Here is a 14,479-nt window from a genome sequence, read left to right as displayed (position 1 = left end):
TTTTTTAATTTTGTTCTCGTTTCAGTGAACTAATTAACTAGTTGAACATTTCATTAGAAACGTGTATTATGAAAAAGAAAATATCAAGAAATACATAATAAGTGAAAACAATAAAGACATTAATAAAGTGTTTTATCAAATAAATGATGACAAAAGTAAATTACGTCAAGACATGAAAATAAATTTTAAAAAAATGTTTTTTTGTTACGTATGAAAATTATAATCTTGAACACTTTCACAATTTTGAACCATCTATTATTACTTTGTAGTTAGAATTTTTAAAAAAAATTATCGTAAAATTCTGTTTTATTTAATATACGTTTAAGTAAAATTTTCATATAATATTGTTTTGATGAAAGTTGTTTTTCTAAGAGATCACACGGCGACTATAAATTTTCATATGAATGAAAATTCCTGTATGCATATATATATATATATATCTACATATACATATACAAATTAGGCAGTAATGTAGAAAGTAATATCTAAGTTATTTGTAAATGACAAATTCTGCGGGAAATGAAAGATATGATATCACGTTAATAGTTAAGTTTTAATGTAGGTCCTGTGTAATAAGTGACGTGGTAAATTGATCAAGTGGAAGGCAAATGTTCTTACATTATTCAAATATTACAATATAACTACCCCAACACTATGCCCACCATCGCTCTTCTGTTTATGATTGTAAAGAGTTATCTCGTATAAAATCATGAATATTACACTATTAATGCATACTAATACATATACACTACTTATCTAAGCTTACACACAAAGTACTTTGTTAGATATTATTTAGTACTGAACTTAAGTTTCATGCGAATTTAATGATTTTCAAAGAGGCATTTCGGAGAACAGTATGAATTTCATTTTACGCATGCCGTAATAATACAATATAAAATGTGCATTAATATGTAAATTATGTATTTATATATATAGCAATTTAAATATTTTGGTGTATGAATTTATTATTAAACGTTTAATATAGAGTGACATATTATAGTTATGTATTAAGGGTTATATTAAAATTTATAAGTTATTCCTTGAAGTTATTACGTTATTATTCTATTATTATTTCTCTAAATAATGAAAATATTTCAAATTTAAAAAAAAACGAATTAAATATACGCATGTATGTACAGTTTTTAAGGATCTACTACTACCTGTAATAATAGTAGGAAAAATAAAAGAAAGTTTTAATCCATTTGAGTAGACATGGATGTGATGTGTTTTTGCTGCTTTTTGTTTTATAGAAGAAGCGATAAGCCATTGAGATTTGATACCCGAATAATAAAGAAAGGACGGAATAAAAGATGTCATTATTCACTGAAGACAAACATTTTTTTAAAAACTTAAAAAAAAATAGTTAAGAGAATAGAATATGTTTACTGCTTTACTCATTGCTTTCCCTCATTGAAGAGAAATTCAATGAGGGAAAAATTTGCAAGAAGAAACGAGGATACGAGGCAAATACTATTACGACAGGAAAATGTAATTTATCGAAACTCGCATCATTTTCCTATTTATATATTTACATTTTTAGAATGAAAAGAAATTTCTAAATTAGACTGACCGAGTTAGGGGAACATTTACCAAATCTGGTAATATAAAATATAGGTATAACCATATTAAAAATTTGTATAATTGTAAAACGTTTATTGCTAATATAAAAGCAAAACAAATAATAGAGAGAGAAGAAAGGTATAGAAAGGTATTTGAAATAATTTGTAACAGGTTCATGCATAAAAAGCATGTAAAGTTCAAAATAAATAAGGAATAAAGATTTTTGATATAACTTTTTTAAGAAAAACAGTTTTCAAGCCATATAATAAGATTTCCATTGCTAGGTAATGCCATACGAGGGTGATAAAAATACAGGATAAAAACTGTGGATGAATACAAAGATTAGAATACATAAAAGAGATAAATGAGCCGATAAAATTTGGTATAGTATAAATATACTGTTGTTAATAGATAATAACAGAAGAAAAAGTAATACACGCGTACGACCACACACACACGCGCGCGCGCACGTATGTATACTATACATACTGAAAATTCCCTTGATATTTAATTATTTTATTTCACAGTGGATAGGAACACGACTTTACATGACTAGAAATTTCGCCTACGGATGAACTTCTTTTTCAATTAACAGATAGAAGAAAAATCCTTAGAACATCCAATTGTTAAAAGATCTCCTGCAAATCACAATAATACAGAATATAGTAAGTTTACAGTTCCATGCATCTTTAGTGTAGATCGATGAAAGTACAGCCAAATTAACAGAAACTACTGGGAAGAAAATATCAAGTACATGAGGAAGCGGTAGCTATTCAATAGGGGGCATCTACGTTGAGCGACCACAAAAAATACGAGACAAGTAATCTCACAAACAAAGCTTTGTATATTGTAATTTTTAAATTACTAAATATATGTGGTTTCTATATTACTTTTGGTTTTTGTAAATCCAAATAGATCATATATTCAATTAATTGAATGTTCGATAATTTAGTAAATTATGAGTAAAGTATTTAAATTAAATCTAACATGACGTAATTTTTATAAGTATTAATAGTAAAATACAATAAAGAATTGCATCAAACTAGTAGAAAAACTAATTAAAAAAATAACTAAAAAAACGGTAAAACTTCTGACCTATACTCTTATACTCTTCCCCAATATGATTTCATACGTCTTTTGCCGCGAAATGCACTGATTAAAGAATGTTGTGTATAAATAATAAATATTTTTAGTATTTATCTAAACGAATATTAATTATATGCTTATTTTTATTTATTTTTATATTACAATATATATATATATATATATATATATATATATATATATATATATTATATTTTTTAATTCTAATCTAATTAATTAAATGTTAAAACCTCAGTTATATTTTTTTTTTCTTTTCTCTTTTTTAATAGATCCACCAGAGGTTGAAGTTGAACGAAGTTGGGTTCATTCTGGCGAAGGTTACGAAGCCCAGCTAGTATGTATTGTCCATGGGGAACCACATCCAAATGTAAGTACAAATTAGTTTTCTTTTTATATAATTACTTTTAAATGAACTAACGCAAATAAATAAAAAATAAAATAATAATAGCTTGAATTTAAATGCTAGAATAAATGATGCTAATCTTTTTCGACATTTGAGTAGAATATAAAATTACACCACAAACTGAGAATAACTATTGTCATTACCAAACTTTTTATTCCATTATTTATTTCTTTACTTTTATAACATTTTTTTTTTTTTTTTTTAGAAAGAGATTTGTATATAAAAACCTCGTATATAAAAAAATCAAAAAAGTTTAAAAGATGTTTACCGATACATTACTACATTGGTTACATGTATTATAATGGGTTTGTTGTTTGTAAGTTTATTTCTGCATGTATTAATAGTTTTGACTAGTTGAAGTAATATGAATATTAAAACACTAAAAGAAAACTTTTCTCTTACAGGAGAGATAATTAGACCAAACAATATAAAAATAATTTTTTCTAAGTTTGTTTGTTTAAATCATGAAGTCAATTAATTTTATGAAACTCAATAAATATAAAGCTAGAATAAGAAAACCGCATTTTACAAATATTTTAATGCATTATTTAATATTAGTATTTATCTGGTTATTAAGACTTGAGACACCATAACTTCTATAATGATGCAATGAGTTATCTTTCTCTTAAAATTATGACGGTTAAATTCTTTGGTTAAAATTTTTTCCAAGTGAGAGCAGTATATCTTAATTACTTCTGTAGCGTTGTGTTGGTTGTCAGCTTATTTTTATAATTAAGCAGAGATATCGCCAAAAAAGTAGAGGGTGCTACTACGGCCCTGGCTGGAAAAGGTGGTAGGAGGGTCCACGTCCTTGTTAAGGACGTTGATACTCACGAAACAGGATGAGTTTCTCAGGGAACTTGGTAAAAAAACTGGTGAGTCGGTTATTAAAGATTTTTTATCAATGCGACCGGCTTACGGCTCGAGACAAGTAGTAACATTAACTGTGCCGCCCATCCTTGCGGACAAACTGCTGACTGATCCCTGTTCGCATTGGGTGGGTGACCTGTTGGGTGACGCGGCGTGCCTCCGACGATCTATGCTTTAGACGCTGGAGTCCAGGCCACAGAGTCAAGTTCTGTAATGGCGCAGATAGAAGTGAAAATTGTTTTACGTGTGGTAAGGCCGGCCATACTCGTTAAAGATTGTAAGCCTCGATGTACATCCTGCAAGTTGCACGGTGATGTGCTTGGAGGTCGAGGATGCAAGACGGGTCTGTCTGAGGCAGGAGTCTTCACATGTGTCTTCACATTTACATCATGGTATCTTTCACGGACAGCTCCATCGGGGAAGGATGGGAGGCTTCGGTCTTCCACTTTCAACGATCGGCTGGGAACTCTTTGAGATGCCATTGGGGGGTATGTAAGACTGTAGTACCGGTGGGGGATCCCTTTGGGGGTTCCTCACTAGAGGCGAGGCGTCATGACCTGAGTCCCGGTGGGCAGTTCCCTTTTGTGGATTCCTCATTTGAAGCATGGCATGCGAAAAGACCGAGTCCCGCTACCTGGGCTGGGCCTTGCATCCTTCTGATATAGGTTGAGATGAAGGCACCCCCCGGAGCTGAATATATGCTTATTAATTGCGTGTCCGGCTCCGAGGGGGCGTGGAAACTACAGATATAAAAAAAACTATTATTTTCATATATTCCGGCCTCCGTGGCGCGAGTGGTTGCGTCTCTGTCTTTCCATCCGGGTTCGAATCCCGGTCAGGCATGGCATTTTTACACACGCTACATATCATTCATTTCATCCTCTGAAGTAGTACCTAATAGTGGTCCCGAAGATTGAACAAAAAATAAAACCTTATTTGTATAGTTTATAAAGCATTATTTATAAAAGCATTATTTTAATTTACTAAGCTTTGACTTTTCTTTATATAATATAATAAATGGTTTATTAATAAATTATGGTTAACGACCTTTTGTCAATGTACGATATTTCTATCTTTTATTGTTTTGTATACGCTCACTATTATTTTTTATTCATTAAAACAAAGATTCAGGAAGTTCATTTTATTTTTAAAATACTACACAAACTGGTAACGTGATTTAAATAATAAATCGTCCGATTTTAAAATGCCATACACAATTTTAGTTTTGAACTTTTTTTGTTCCAAATTTTACTTACGGTCGGTTACATCTTTAGAGACCTCAAGTAAATTTGATCATACACAAACCCTTGAAAGGAAGTTCTCATAGAAACTCTGCAATAATTACAGAATAGTATTATAACTTGTATTATAAAGTTTATATACCTTAAGTCAAATAATACGTCTATCCGCTACTTAACATGTTAAACGATTACCAGAATCAAAAAGAAGGAAGAGATGAACAATGAGAAAAAAACTTAAATGTAACAAAAGTCAAAAACAAAAATAGGGAAGATTCAATAAAAATGGAGCTCTCAGAGGATGCGTTTACATAAATCATACACTAACGTCCAGCACGTGAAAACGTTTAAGCCTTCTAATGTTCTCCTCATTACCTAGGACGTTCTTGGCCAAGTGGTTCAAGTGGTTGTTCAGGTGCAGTTCAAATCCAGAACTGAAGCGTTTCATTTTTTCTCGAATGCAACGTAATCCCAAATATTCATTTATCTCACTACTTTTCGCAAACACGGCGTCTTTGAAATACACCTTGTACTTCAACCACTACAAATCCAGATGTACTCTTGCTTTTTCTTCTCCACAGTTCAATTCCATAAGTCCAAATCGGTTTTCAGGACTACTAATCACAAGGTAATACGGTTGTGCGAGACAGTTTCTTAACTTGTATAATAATCCAGGAAGAAGTAGTACCTTATCAAAAGTCAGCTAGACATTTAGAAAGGCAGCCGAACAGTATTTCTTCTCCAAAAGGCACTTGCTGATAATACTAACAAGCCTGTGCCTTCGATAAGTAGTGGATTGTCTACTACAGAAACGAAGAATCAGGAATGACATAATCTTCCTCTAAATTAAACCACATCTTCCGAAGAAACAATCTCTCAAATATCTTCGACAACGCAGATAAAAAACTTATGGTCTCTATCCCCAAAGTAGGCTTGCCCGAATTTGAGGACCATAACAATTTCGAAACTATGTCATCCTTGTTATGCAAAAATAAGAAGTATTTTATGTAGCAATTTACGTAGAACATAAGTGACACGTAGTCTTGGGAGGAAGCATGAACAGTTTCTTATTGGTAATTACTAGATTAAATCCTGGGGCCTTCTTTGAATTTTCTGGAAAAGGGCTGGCTTGCCAGGAAGATTGAAAGGGATTAGGCTGTCCAAAAAATCAAGGCTTTTATCCTAACCAGGACTCTATACATTAAGTGGCTGAAAGACCTTGCCAAGATAAGCAGCAGATTGGTTAGCTTTTCCTTTGTCATCCCGAGCTCATAATACATTTGAAACTTTCAAAGAAGAAATTTGTGTGGAGGCCGCTGAACGTTCTTCATGGTCGTTCATAAGGAACAAAGGATTTTTACGCGAAGAGAACAAACCATAGATAGATAGTTTTTAAGAAGAATAAAGGTTTTTAAGGTCTCGTTTTTAATAGATCTCAACAGGCGTTTCAGCCTGAAAGCAGCCCTGTTCAGAGAGGTCTTATCTTTAGGTCTCCTGTAACATTGGTTTAGTAGCGATAAGATTCATTACCTCCATTGGGTAGCCCGTCTTCCCGGTTCTCGTGTCTAGTCTCGGGTGTAGAGCGCCACGCAACCTCTTGAAGAACCGAGGTCTACGGCGCTGGGACATCAATGTAAGTGAAACACTTCAAAGGGATAGGCATAATTAGTTCGTCTTCAGTCCAGCTTCGATTCGAGATCCAGTCGGTCTTGTTGTTACGGTGCACAGGGGAGTTCTTTCTCATCTCCATTTTAATGACAGCGAGTAGAACACTTGTGTGATCTGACGTTGAGTCCTAGTTATTTCTAACCTCAATGTAGATTGATTATAAACACGAAGTGACAGAGAAATGTAATCAATCCGGGATCTTAGCCTGATCAGACAGCCTATAGGTAGGTTATATTCCAAAGATTACCTTCAGGAGCATTTTCATTTATTGGTATTTCTCCCACCACCACCCCATTCGGTCGTCCTAAAAGATGAGACCAAATGTCGGTGCCTCGAAGAGCTACTGAACCTTGAAACAGTTTAAGCGACCTAGTTACTAATAGCTCCTAGAGCTAACCTAATTCCGTGAACAGTATAAGCACGGTCTATTACCAGTTGCTTTTGTGTCTAGCCGTTCACATGTCATATATTTTCTAAATGGGTAGGCCCATCTCGTCTAAAATATAATATATGAGAGTCATAAACTGAAAATTTATTTCGTAGATTTAATTAAATAAGGATAGCAATTTGCTACTGTGGCTTGGTTGCAGGATGCCAGCCAATACGTGTCCATTCTTTATAGCTGCTTGGAACTATAGATCGATATGATCGATCATTACTCAAGGGTAGATTCTTCCAACAATACGGATAGAGAACTCGCCTGTCCTCTAACCGCATTGTTGGCATTGTTGGATCAGTTAAGTTTGCTGACTTGCCACTTATGAGTGGCCAATTTTCCCCTCTAAGTTCCAGGGTGGTCGTAGCTTTGGTCCCCCCAAGACCGAAGCAATCAAACATCATATGTACATTTTACTGGAACTCCTCGCAGACATACAGCTCATCAGTTGCCAGGCGGAACCTGATCAGATAATGTTTCAAATATACGTGGTTGGTGAGCATTTTAGCGCCCGTCGGCCTTAAAAATGATCTTGAGGCGTACCATCCCTCCAAGACTTGAATAAAATTATACAAAGAATTTAGTCGTTTAAGATCTTAGTCGTGGTGTTTCATGCAAGCTGCTGTGCTTCCATCACGAGGCTCTGAAGTCTCAAGTGGGAGATGGAAAACGGAAGAAAATTTATATCTTAAGCATTGTGATCAATATTCCGCTCCGGTTCACGCCTGGTTCGAATTCGCATCCCAAATACCTCGGCCTCCCGATAATTTCGCAACTTCCATAAGGCTGCCCAAACTTTCACCAAGAAATTGATTGAGAGAGCCTTTTCCAATACGGTAGTAGCCTCGTAGGAGGTTGTTAAAAAAACGGCATTGCATACAATCAGAGCTCTACGCTGGGCACTCCTTAAATTTAGAATAAGTGCTCTGTTTCTTTCCAATTTATGCGAAAGATATTGGCGATAAATTTTGAAAAATCAGTAATAAGGGCATTACAATCCAGTTTGCAGTCAGTAATATGTTTGAACATGTGAATCTGTACGAAGTATGACAGTTAATAAAAATCATTTGGCCAAAACTTTCATTAAATCAGGATAATAATATTATAAAAGACAAAATGATAATGCCGTAAAATAAATTTAACCATTTTTTTATTTATTAACATCTATCCCTATATTAATAAATATTTCTCAAATTTTTAAAATTTTTTTCCTTTCCTTTATCTTTAATTTCAAGTAATTCAAATATATATTTGTGGTGTAGTATTAAAACTTAAAATAATAAATGTGCATTCGTATCTGTAAACAAATTTGTAAAATTCCGAAGTTGTAATAAAAAAGAGTACATGAAAAATTACTCTCGAAAAAAAGCTATTTTTTAATGTTTTTGAGAAAGTAAATAAAAACTAAGTTTCTCATATACGTAATACCGAAATAATTCTTAGATATGTAATTAGTCAAAATATCAATAATCTTGCCTGTTCACTTTCTACGCATAAATGTAACGGATTAATATAAAACAATGCCACAACAAAAATATGCAGAGATTACCTTTAAATAAGTAAGTAATTAACTTTATGCTTAAATTAAAACATTGGTTCAAGAATTTGAATGTATATAGATTGTATATCAGTATTTAGTTAATTAAAGGATACGTTTCTGTAAGACTATAAATGAAGTGATTTTATCAGTACCCTGAATAGATATCTGAGGTTTATTTTTCAATTACGAATAAAAGCCGAAGCGGATTGTTAACTGAGAGTTTTTAGTAGTACATTTCAATTAAGTTCAAATAGAATGTTTTCAAATGATTTCAGTTCAATGGATTGATTTTTCGTAAAAATATACCTTGTTCGAAAAAGGGATTCATCCAGTAGAGGATGAATTCCCTTCCATTGATCTAAATATTAATTCTTCCTTATTAATGAGATCATTTACAGTTAATTTTCTATTGGTTCGTTTACAATTTATAGCTTACAGCTTCGTTTACAGCTTCCATAGTGGCACAAGTTAAGTTTTTACTTTTATTACTTCTGCACGGTAATAATAAACTAAATATGGATCCATACTCGCTTTCTTAGTCTAATCTAGCCGAAAACAAGGTAGTTGCCTACGTGGGCCGACTCAACAAAGCTGCAATAAAAGCGAGAGGTTTAGAATTATTGTACGAATCGAAAAAAATAATATTTCGTTTTCTGTGCAGTAATATCTTGTATTTATCTGTTATTAAACGTGTTTCGTAAAATAAATTATCAAAATACTCAAAAATAATACAATGACGATGATGATAAATAATTAATTTTAATGATTATTACGATCTTTACTCTAAAACTTGATATACCTCATATGTATAAACCTTATTAATACCTATAAAATACCTTATCACAAGCTAGTACACCATACAAAGCACACTTGAAAATATACATTTCTGCAAAATCGATAAAAATTAAACTAAGGGTAAACAAATCAAAAAATACATCAAATTAACGTACATTAACAAAGGTCCATAGAAAATAAATCAAATTTGTAAAAAAGCTGGATATAATTCTGGCTTCAAAATAATTAATGAAACAAAAAAAATTGATTACCGTCGGAACACGATCAACAAATAAATAAACAGTTTTTTCCCCTGAAACTTATAAATTGAACTGTTCTGACCAAAATTTTTTACATTAAGAGGGATATTGTGACAATTAAAAACTTTACTTACAAACAAGTAGTAGTTATTTTCCACCCCATCTCATAAACGCAGATCAAAACTACCGAAATATACCTTCTGGTATATTGCAAGGAACAATTTCAGGGTCGAGGTTCCTAAAATTGCGCACTTGGGATTAGGTTCTGATATCATTATTTTTATGATAACTTACTCTCCATTTAAACTAAGGGATTTCAAAGTATAGAGAATTTAATTTATTTATCGATTATTTTTTATCTGACTTCAGAATAATTAATGAAACAAAAACATTTCTATCGGAACACGATCAAGTAACAAATAAAAAAATCTTTACCTTGGAACTAATAAACTGAACTGTTCTGACCAGAAATACTTTATACCCATCAGTCAGATGTGTTTATATGCAAGCGTAAAGGTTTTAGGGCAACAATTGGTCAATGAATTAATCTAACCAGTATTCAAATAAATATGAGTCAGGGAAAGATTTGAACAGTTTTTACATTTTTTTTCGTAAACAATTTTTCTTTTTTTTAAATATGTATGAATATTGTGCGCACAGTTTAGTGACGTTTGTACGTATTCCGGTCCAATGGTTGCTTTGTTCATCTTCTAAATGATTTATCGTCATGACAGACTGATATAGATGAATGATCTTTTCAAATATAGTTCTCTTCGACTAACTAATTTTACAAATAATTATTGGTAAAAGAAAACATTTAGTATAACCCTGCTGATAAATAAATAAATTTATATATATATATATAAATAAACATACATATATAAAAAAATAAATAATATATATATATATATATATATATATATATATATATATATATAATATTTGTTTATGTATCGGCAAAAAATTATTACACAGACGCGCGTGTAAACCCTGAACCGTTCATCATACGCAAACCAATGATGTTATTTTTCTGAACAAATTAGACTTTTTTAATCTTCGTTTACTGTATTGCTATCTAAAGCCACTATGATGAATGTCGATAGAATTTTCGTTCTTATATCATATGAGAAAATATTAAATATTATTTCGAAAGAGAAAACTACATCTTATAACGCAGGGTCCGATTTTTTTAAAACTGAAACTTAGAACTACTTTTACGTATCGTTTGCAGGCATTACACTATAAAATTATTCTTTGCAAAATGTGACTCAAAGTAATCTCCCAATATGAAAAGTTATTTTTGGTAATTTTTGACTATCTATCTATCTATATATATATATATATATATATATATATAAATATAAATTTCAAATCCTGACTTAAACGGCTAAGAAAAACTGAATTTTAGACACAGTAACCCAAGATTTCTTAATTATGGACACAAATTCAAGTGGTAACGGAATGGCATTTTTGGCATGGGAGAAAGAAACGGAGGTTTTCAGAACACCTTGATGATTCTGTGTTTGTGTATATCAGAAGAAAATAATATACCACTTATGACATTATGTTTTCCGAATTTTGATTTCAACATAAAATCGTTTAAATGTTTAATCTTAGTTTCATTTTTTTAACTAATTAGTTTTTTTAGAAACTACTGGGCACGAAAAATGTGAGATTAATCTCAGATCAAGATTCTGCAAATAAAAATATCTCTTTAAGTAATCATAGAAATATTAATACCAGTCTAGCCATCTAGACACACACACACAAATATATATATATATATATATATATATATATAAATGAAAATTAATATATGTAAGAAGTTTATTCTGTTTTATTTAGACAAAAGGAGATTTTGTTTTGTTTTACTTTGAATTGCGCATGTCTATGTAACAAATCACGTAAAGTGGTCGGTCGGTAGCGCCCAAACCACAACTCTTATCTCTTTCCTGATATCCTCTAGCAGTAAACCCCTCAAATAAATCCCTCAAGATTTATACCGAAAAAGTGTTGATTTTTCTTTTTTATGCAAGAGAATAAACGCATTTTTGTTTCTATACTTAAATCTTATTTTATTATTCTTCCTAATTTTATTTTACGATTAAATTAATAAACTATTAAGATTATTACATGAGTTTGTGTATGTATAAGATTAATAATCACAATAATAATAAATGTTACTATTACAATAACGTATTGTGTAGAATTGGATTTTAAATTTTAATAATAAAATTAATTAATTTTCTTCCCCTATGAGCAGTAGACAGAAACTATTTTTATCCATTACATAATTTCACATGCATACACTAATTTCCATCTTTAGAGTGGATAATTTCCATAATTCTGCCTTATTTTCTCCCGTATAGAAGTTACAGTTGACCCGATACACGATTATTCTTATATTTGAATTTTTAAATTACCAATAATTTTGTTAAAAATTATTTTACATAGTTAAAGGAATACTTTTTCTATGGCTTATGTTCAAAAATTCGAAAGCGAATTGAATTTATAATATTGGTAATATTTATAGAGGGAATATTTGTAGAATAACAATATTATGGAAACATTTAATCTCCCCTTTCATTCTATACAAATTAGAAATTTAGAAAACAATGATCCTTCAGTTCTTACAAAAAAAAGGAAATCAAGTATTATATACATAAATATTGAATATCTTCAGAAATTACTAATTACATTACAAATCTCTTTTATTATACTTATAGATCAAAGATTTTAATATTACAATACAGCTTAAAATGATAACGACCTATTGGCTATTGTTAATTAATAATTCTTATAATTACATTTTTTATATGATTTTACCAATATTTTTATTTTAAACGATAAATATTTATCGGGGTTGTTAGAGCGTTATATGCTCTCCTTGAAGGTAGCCTATTGAAAGGAAAGTATAAAGAGTTATGGTGTTGTGAAAAATAATAAATATTGTAAAGAAGACTTATTAAAAATGCATATCTACCGAAATTTGAACTCAGAATTTTATGGATGAAAGATAGACATCCCACGGAATTTATCGCAAATTGTCATCATTAAAATATAATATCTGTAATTTAAAGCATTTTATTTATCCATAATTTACTGAGATAATTATGTACTCAACGAGTAAAAAATTACACTGAGAACATTTAAACTGTGTAAAGAAAAAACCAGTGCAGAAGAAAATTCGAATGAAGAATTAACCACAGGCTGAAAATATTAAATGTCCTTTTCAGAAACTATTTTTGTTTTTTTATTTGTAGTGTGAATAACACACTGGATTTTTTAATGATTATTTTATAAAATGAAATAAAAAAAGAATCCATAATGTTTTGAACAATACGAATCGTTGTTTAAAAAAAAATCTTTCTGCTTACTAGAGGAAAATTTTACTATGCCTAATTTATAGCTAGGGTATCTCAAAATATTAATGATGATTTAAAAGAATTTTGAAAAACAGGGCTACCTATGACGCCTGTAAAAAGAAGCGTCAACAGATACTGTCAAGGTTCTGTTATTAAACCCTGGTCTGAGTTGCCGACAACTTCTCTTTGGTAGCCGGTCTCTGTGGCGCAAGTAGTAGCGTCTCGGCCTTTCATACGGAGGTCTCGGGTTTGAATCCCGGTCAGGCATGGCATTTTCACACGCTAAAAATCATTCATTTCATCTTCTGAAGCAGTATCTAACGGTGGTCGCGAATGTTAAAAAACAACTTCGCTTTGGTGAATGCAAAAAAGGTTTTGCGGTTAATTTCGTTAACAAATGCTTTATTTACTAAATATTAGATCAACATATGAATGCTTTTTTAAAGAGTTATTAAACTATTCTAAATATTTACTACTATTATTTTTATTACCTATTTTTATTATTTACCTCTAAGAAGTACTTTTAGGCTTAATAATTTCTCTTAAAAGTCTGTAATGAATCATCTTACGTCATAAGTTTGAAGCATATAAAAATAAAACCAACGAACCATTTAATTAGTTCCTTCAAAACTTTGATTTTTGTTTAAAGGGCGGTTGATCATGAAACTTACTTAATGTATACCAAGTATGATGGGCAGTATTTTACATAATCAATATAAAATCTAGGTGGTATACGATTAAAACAATTTTATGATCAATTATTAAAAAAGTGAAAATCCACCTTACCAGCAAATCTATTGTGCTGTTAAGGAGAATATTCACTTTTTAAATAATTTATTGCAAATATCGCGATAATTACGTTTGAGGAATTAATTAATTTTATGTTCGTAGAATAGGTAAAAATCTAATCCATTTATTTTTTTACTTTTGTTAAATGCTTTTTTGTAATACATAAGATATTACAAAAAATATGTCACTGAGGCTGTTTCGACTTTAGTATAATGTTAAGTTATAAAAAAGTCATAGATTATCTCACGTTATTAATTTACTTGCACTCACGCGTGCCCAACAAACTTATTAATATACTGTTAGTGCCTAATAAGGTAACAAATCCTAAATAATTATAATAATAATGTGCAATTTTTTTAGTCTGTTACTAGATAAATCCCTTACATGTGTGTTACATATACAGGACTAGGGATAGATGCAAAAAAAAAACTAAACATTATAAAATGTTTATCCAACATCAGTTGGGGCTGAG

General features: G+C 30.8%; 1 protein-coding gene across 1 annotated transcript in view; it reads left to right on the top strand.

Annotated features, from left to right (window-relative positions):
* The window catches only part of LOC142320294 (lachesin-like), an 884,028-nt gene that overhangs the window by 828,050 nt on the left and 41,499 nt on the right, over window positions 1–14,479 (top strand). Inside the window, exon 6 of the mRNA XM_075358001.1 lies at window positions 2,934–3,031. Coding sequence (XP_075214116.1) covers window positions 2,934–3,031 — 98 coding nt within the window. The remainder of the gene's footprint in view (window positions 1–2,933; window positions 3,032–14,479) is intronic.

Source organism: Lycorma delicatula, chromosome 2 (genome assembly GCF_047948215.1).
Source record: "Lycorma delicatula isolate Av1 chromosome 2, ASM4794821v1, whole genome shotgun sequence".
NCBI lineage: Eukaryota > Metazoa > Arthropoda > Insecta > Hemiptera > Fulgoridae > Lycorma > Lycorma delicatula.
This window is presented reverse-complemented; position numbering and strand designations above follow the sequence as displayed.